Source organism: Microcebus murinus, chromosome 7 (assembly GCF_040939455.1).
Source record: "Microcebus murinus isolate Inina chromosome 7, M.murinus_Inina_mat1.0, whole genome shotgun sequence".
Taxonomy (NCBI): domain Eukaryota; kingdom Metazoa; phylum Chordata; class Mammalia; order Primates; family Cheirogaleidae; genus Microcebus; species Microcebus murinus.
In genome coordinates this window covers 59,337,847-59,345,495 of record NC_134110.1, presented here as the reverse complement: position 1 = coordinate 59,345,495, position 7,649 = coordinate 59,337,847, and the positions used below count along the sequence as shown (strand labels likewise).

At 40.4% G+C, this 7,649-nt stretch overlaps 1 protein-coding gene across 38 annotated transcripts in view; it reads left to right on the top strand.

Annotated features, from left to right (window-relative positions):
• The first annotated feature begins 558 nt into the window (after positions 1-558).
• RIMS2 (regulating synaptic membrane exocytosis 2) overlaps positions 559-7,649 on the top strand; it is a 614,692-nt gene continuing 607,601 nt past the window's right edge. For 14 of the 38 annotated variants that reach the window (XM_012784282.2, XM_020288971.2, XM_012784281.2 and 11 more), the window contains exon 1: positions 561-1,092. In XM_012784282.2, the coding sequence (XP_012639736.1) occupies positions 917-1,092 (176 nt within the window). In that variant the 5' untranslated portion in view covers positions 561-916. Of the gene's footprint in view, positions 1,093-7,649 lie in introns of all 38 variants that reach the window. The other 24 variants (XM_076005085.1, XM_076005081.1, XM_076005083.1 and 21 more) reach the window with 3 other exon arrangements.

Genomic DNA, 7,649 nt, shown 5'->3' with positions numbered 1-7,649 from the left:
GAGCACAGACTCCAAGGACCCAAGGGGCGGTGGCTGAGCGACCCCGGGCGGGCGCGTGATGAGGAGGGGCCGGCACTCGACCCTGCTACGGGTCAGAGCTCGCTTGGATCGCGGGCGTTGGCAGCCGAGGCGCCCTGGCCCCGGGGCTCTCCGCCACTAGTCCCTGTCATTCCTTCCCGGCTTTCGCTTCCCCACTCTAGCCCCGGGTGGGGGTGGGAGCGGGGTCTCCCGCGGCAGTCCCCGGCCCCGCGACCCGGGCGTTTTTCCAGGGGTCCTCCATCCGCGGCACGCGGGAGCCCTGTGACGCGTCAGCTGGCGGGACCGCCGAGCTGCTTGTCTGGGAAGTCGCCCCTGCTTCCCCACTACCCTCCCCGTTCCCGCCTGGGTGCCCCTCCGGCCAGCTGGACGCCGCCTCCGGGCGCTCCAAGCGAGTTCCCCGGACTCCTCCGGGGCCTGGCTCGCGGGCACCCCGTTCCCTCAGAACGGCGCGCGCCCCCACCCTGCCGGACACACTCGCGCCCCGGCCCGCGCGCCGCCCTCCCGCCTGCTCCCTCCAGTCACCCCACCCTTAGCTGTCCCCGCCACCTTACTCCACCACCCTCCTCTGCCGCTCCGCGCACTCCGCGTCCGGGCCTCCTGCTCCCCTCTCCCCTGAACCGCTCACTTGCCAGCCCTTCGCCCCCGGGAAGAAGAAACATTTCCCGGAGCGCACTCCTCAGCCCTCCCTCCCCGCGCGCTCGCCCTCCCCTCCCCCCGCTCTTTCTTGGGGGAGGGGGGCTGTCGCCTCGGATTGAAGGCCATTGATTTGTATGTATTTGTCCCGGCGCCGGAGGCTGCCCCAGCCGCCCGCGCCGGTGCCGTCGCTGCCAGTGGAGTTGCCTCCCTGCTTCCCTAGGGTGGTTCGGCTCCACCAAACATGTCGGCTCCTGTCGGGCCCCGGGGCCGCCCGGCTCCCACCCCGGCGGCCTGTCAGCCGCCCCTGCAGCCCGAGATGCCGGACCTCAGCCACCTCACGGAGGAGGAGAGGAAAATCATACTGGCCGTCATGGATCGGCAGAAGAAAGAAGAGGAGAAGGAGCAGTCCGTGCTCAAGTAAGGACACGGCTCCATATTCCCGCCTCTCTCCCTGCCCTCCGCCCCCTCGGCCGCTGCCTTGCGGCCGCCTGCACACCCCGGATCGCCGCCCTCCCTCTCCGCCGGCGGCGCCAGGGCCACGAGGGCTGCGGCCAGCGCCGGCCGCCGGGGCTGTTTTCTGGGTGTTTGAGCGCGGGGGTGTGTGTCAGGGAGGGAGGGCGCCCAGGCCGGCTGAGGTGAGGATGGCGAACCTTTGGTCGGTGTAATTTTCCCCGGCGCCCCCCGGGCTTTCCCCGCGAGTCGGCTCGGCTCCGGGACCCCGGCGGGGCTGGGGCTGAACCCAGGGTCTGCGCGTCCCTTCTCTTTTCCCGCCGCCCCCGTGCGGAGGCAGTGACTGGGGCAAGGAATCCAATATGGCCGTGCACAGGTGCTCCCTGGCCGGACCTGGGCGAAGGCGCGCCGGTCTGGGTTGCGGACGCCGCCAGGGGCTCCTAGTCCGGCGCCTTCGCAGGGAGGCTCTTCCCTCGACGCTGGGAACGGCAGAGCTGCCCACGGTCGCCGCGGGCAGGCGGGCGGCGGCGCGGGCGAGGCGCCTAAGCTCTGTCGCGTCTCGGGTGGGTGTGCGGCCGCCGCCATCTTCCAGCCCCTCCCCCTAGGCGGGTGCTAACACCCCGCACTCTGCTGCTCTTCCTGTTTGCAACTATAATAGTAAATCTGTTTAATCCTGAAGAGACTCCGGTTCCTATCATTACTGCAGTTTGGGATCCTCCCTGCCTTGTGAAGTTCTACTGTTCGTGCACACAGTCTAGGCAACTGGGGTTTTTCCAAGGGTGGGAGGAGTGAAAGCAGCACCCAAGCATCGGTTTAGCGCCTGTGTAACTTCAGCACCAGGGAACTGTCCAGACGAGGTTTTATTTAGCTTAGAAGATCCTTTTCTCGTCAGTGTAGCAAGGAGATTTGTTTCTACAGGTTTTGCTTTTAAATGTTTTATGGTTACTTCATTTCTCAGTTACTGCTTGAAAGAGATTGTGCAGAAGATGTATAACCTTATTGTTTGTCCAACTCAACTTTTTTCTGTTTACTTGAAATGAGTTATTCGCTGAGTGATTAACTTGTTACAGTTTATATTGAAAAAGTGGGGACATTCTTTTGCATATCTTCAAATATACTTTTCCTATATTCTCCATAGAAATACACAATTGAAAGCATAGAGTTCCTTTATGAAGGAACTAACACACTGACACCTACTTAGGTAAATTTTAAAAACAGGTTGTTGAATTTAGTATTCTTTCATGCACTTATAAAGAAACAGTTTTCTCTGTTATAGCTATATGTTTTCATACTTTAATGAAAAATACTACTTTAAATAATTTATGGTGACAAACATATCAAATATCTATAAATCTTAGAGAAGTATACTACTACTTACAAAATATTGAAGGACTAAAATAGCAAATGTATTCCTGACATAGTAACTGAAATGAAGAATTTCTTCTTCAAAACTCATTTCTGGGTTTCAGTACTTATTTGGGAATGTTATTTATTAATAGGCTTGGGGCATGAAAAAAATTAAGAGATTTAAGCAGTTTATTCTAACTAATGGAAGAAGAAAGCATTATTTTAAAAAGCTTTTTGAGCAGATTCCTAACTCTGCTTAATTTTATTATGTGTGACAGCACATAATAGCTTTTGATGACTTACAGTTTGATATTTACATATATGAATTTATAATTTTTACTATAATTGCTAAATCAGTGTTGCCAAAATGATGCTCAAATAAATTGTAGTTTTATTTCTTTGACCTACATATTTAAATATAATTTTTTAAATAATATGTTAATCATAGTCTATTGGCTAGTTCACTATAGTTTATATAGTTTATAAATAGATTATAGTAAATATAGTCTATTTACTGTTGTACTACATGGAAATTTAAGTAGAAATTTTGAGTATTGAATTAGGATTACTCAAAATGAACAGTATATTTTATTAGGAAAATGTAAAAGGGTTTTTCAGATAGCTACATGTGTATATATTACATCTATACATAAATCTACATACTATTCAAATACATGTGATATTTTTGTATTTATATTTGCATAGGTTAGGTAGAAACAAACATTTTTTAAACATTGATTCATGCATCTAAAGATTACATTGATGAAAAGTATATATCCAGATTATTTTAAATATTTATTTGCATTTTTCCCTAACTTAGTCTTAGAGAGGAGTCTTACCTGAAAATGGCTTACATGGTTTCAGAATTATTTTTATATTCATTCTAACAAGAAGTTATATGGAGGTTAAAACATAATATATTTGGAAATTTAGTTTTAGGTATTCTTTAAAATTTTTTTAATAGGTTACGAGTAGGCAAGGAAAATGAAGAAAAGAATAGACTTTATAATAGAATTATAGTAATGAGAGACAGACCATTTGAAGAATTTGATAGTTTATTAAATAATATGTTATCAATAAGGTTATTAAATAACACATGTAACATTTAGGAAAATACTAATATTCTTCAATAAATACTACTTCCCATAAAGTTTTAGGGCCCATTTCTCTGTTTATGACTGTGCTATCCTTTGTTTCTCTTTAGTGATGTCCATTTAATTGCATGTTAACTTCTATTCTGAGAGAAGGTCATGGATAGAGAGAAATAAATTTAAATTTAAATTCATGTCTGCTGCCTTTTAACACCTATGTTAAAACAGTAAGTTTGATATGTGAAAAGGTTGAAACAATTGAATAAAAATACTTTTGCATGATCTGTGAGTTTCAGTGTTTATATAAATATTTATGCAAAGTGGAGTGTGCATGCTCAATAGCATCACAAGATGATATATTGGGATATAGGAAGAAAATATTAAAACTTATATATTTCTATTTTTAGAAAATGAAAGAAAATTTATTAATAATATGTAGATTAACAATACTACAGTGCATATAATTTATAAATAAATATGCTTATATTAAAAGATTGATGTCTGAGATATTTTTAATGAGAACTATCAAAACAGAGTGAACCACTAATCTCTCTCCTTAGGAGCCTGATTAGTTAATAACTATTTATACTTAATTATTAGTAATTTCTTCAAAGCCAGCTGAACATCCACAGAGTCAGGAAGTCTTCTGTCATCATCAGATTATACCATTTTACATGTAAGTGAGATACTATAATTTTGGAAGCATTTTTACATCTCATTAGATACCAGGTCAGTAATTAATTTTTTTATCCTTACATGAATTTTTGTAAAAGTTTTAATTTGTCTAATTCAGTCAGAAAATTTGTAAAGTCATTTTGGTGATTGTTGATTTAAGCCTTATCTCTCAAGACTGTAAACTTCTTGAGGACAAGAATCAAAATTTACTCTCTTTTTTAGTTTATGTTTTGCACCTGCACATAATAGATAACTAATAAATAATGTTGATTTGAATTGTGGTAATATTAGTGAGGTAGTTTATCAATTTTGTGTGACTCTTTTTGAAAGAAAAACAATTTATTAAAAGTTGAATTTCTAGTGGGTTTTTGTGTATGTATTGTGAAAAAATGTATGAGGAAAGCAAACCCATTGAAATCAATAAAATGCATTCATTTAATAAATATTTTTTTTTTCTTTTTTTTTTTTTTTTTTTGAGACAGAGTCTCACTTTGTTGCCCAGGCTAGAGTGAGTGCCATGGCAGCAGCCTAGCTCACAGCAACCTCACACTCCTGGGCTCAAGCGATCCTACTGCCTCAGCCTCCCGAGTAGCTGGGACTACAGGCATGCGCCACCATGCCTGGCTAATTTTTTCTGTATGTATTAGTTGGCCAATTAATTTTCTTTCTATTTATAGTAGAGACGGGGTCTCGCTCTTGTTCAGGCTGGTTTTGAACTCCTGACCTCGAGCAATCCACCCGCCTCGGCCTCCCAGAGTGCTAGGATTACAGGCGTGAGCCACCGCGCCCGGCCCATTTAATAAATATTTATTGAGTTTCTACTATGTACATATAGACTGTTTTTATAGTACAAATTAAAAATTATATGTTTCTTGATATATATATTAACTTTTCATTCTCAGTTTAGAGTTTTTGTTAAGGGGATAATTTGCTCCCCAAATAAAGGAAGGAATTAAGTACAAATTTCCATGATAGATTAAGGTAACAATTAGCTTGTATTAACATATAGATGAACAGTTCTAAATTTTTTTAATAATTCAATTTTAAAAGTAGTTTCCAAAGTCAATTTATAAAATTTTTTATTTAACACATTTTATAGACACACACAGACACACACACCCACACCCACACACGGTACAAAATTTCTTAGGTCCTATTTCCCCTACCCAGTGGCAACTACTGTTACCAGTATATTGTATACTCCTTCAGAAATAGTCTGTACATAAGAATAGATATCCAATATTGTATGTGCCTGTAAACACATGTGTGTGTGTGCACATACATGTATGAATGTATGGATGTAAACATAAAAACACAAATGTACCCTGCAGTTTGCTTTTTAGAAGATCAGTTCCACATCTGTTAATATATAGCTGCTTAATTCACTTTAATGGCTATTTCCTATCCCATTTGATGAATGTTCCATAATTTCTTTAGTATCACATTTATGGATATGTAAGTTGTTTCTAAATATTTTGTCATTAGAAACAATACTGTGATAAATATCTTTGTACAGATATCATTTCTGATATGTATGAATAGATAGATCTTAGACAAATTTCTGGAAACAAAATTGTTGGATCAAAGAGTTCGCATAGTTTACAGTTTAATAAATATTGCCAAATTTTCTTTGTAGAGGAAGTATGTATAAGTAGCGTGTATTAAGAGGAGATTTTTCAACATATTTGTCAACTAAGTGTGTGGTAATCTTTGCCAATTTTTCAGTGAAAACTATATTGCTGTAGACTTAATTTGCAATTTTCTTATTGGTGAGATTTAGAGCTTTTTACATTTGTTTAGAGCCATTTGTATTTCCTTTTTGGTTAGTAATTTTTAGTGGTTTGTAGAGGTTCTTTATATGTTATTTGTTTTAGAACCTTGCTTATGCCTTTTTTACTGGTCAGGATTTTGAAAAAAATGTATTTGCATTTATTATATTTTTGTTTTATGGTTTTTGGATTTGTGATCTACTTAGAATGAACTTCCCCATTCTAATATTCAAAAAATACCTACCATATTTTCTTTTTACCTGGCATGTCAGATAAATGATGCAATTTGAATCATGAATACTTTTCAACAAAAGTGATTATTGTACATGTAGATCAACATAAATGTGACTTTTTTGGATTCAAAATGCATTCTAAAAAATTAATTGACATTTCATGAGAAATGTCATACATTTCTTAATACATTCTTTATATATATACTATATTTTAAAGTAAATAGGGATAATTAAATATCTTTTTTTTTGATGATACATTTTGATAAAGCACTAATTAATTATATTATGTGATGAAGAAAGAGGTAGTGGAAGCAAATGTGATGGACCAGATTAATTTGGATGTGAAAACTTACTTTACTAATTAATAACTGTAGTATCTTGCTTATGTTGTTAAACTCTTTCAGTTTTCTCATCTATACTATCTGAGTAATAACACCTATCTCTAAGGATTGTTGTGATATTGCAGATTAAGTGTCCTGGCACAAGTAGTTGTTTAATAAGTGATTGTTACTGTTACCTGCTTATAGACAGCACTTTTTAAACCATAATATTATCATAGCATTCCTGGGTGACATCTTCTTCTCACTTTCTAAACATTGAGCGATTTTTTTCCCTTGTCTACTAGAAAGCCAAAATATGTCCAGATGGCTTTTTAATGACTTCATTATTTGTCTAGAAGACTAGGGATGGGGAGATAGAGGGTAAGGACTTAGGAGCAGTTTCCTCAACACAAACTATTCTTAGGGAGTCTCATAACTAAGGCATAGCAGTAAAAAATAATCACTGACACCAAATTATTGGTTACTGGCATAATATTGATTGTCACAGGTGACAATCACTTGTCACAGGTCAATGTGAGGGGATTAATTTGTGGAAATTACTTTGTAATTATCCTTACAAAGATTTGCTTGGGATCAGTTTTTCACTCTATTATTGAACCTAAATACAAATTTACTTATTTGTCTTATACATACCATATCTGAGAACCTAGAGAACATTATTAGGTTAAGCTAATTCTGAAGATATGCTCATCTTCATATTGCCTCTCAGATATACTCAAGCTTTATATGACTGTCTCTTTCTTGTCCTCTGGTCTTAGCTTCAAATTTGCATCATTAGAGAGCTTTTTTCTGACCATGCTTTCTTTTTTTTTTTTTTTTTTTTTTGAGACAGAGTCTTGCTTTGTTGTCCAGGCTAGAGTGAGTGCCGTGGCGTCAGCCTAGCTCACAGCAACCTCAAACTCCTGGGCTGGAGTGATCCTACTGCCTCAGCCTCCCAGGTAGCTGGGACTACAGGCATGCGCCACCATGCCCGGCTAATTTTTTATATATATATCAGTTGGCCAATTAATTTCTTTCTATTTATAGTAGAGACGGGGTCTCGCTCTTGCTCAGGCTGGTTTTGAACTC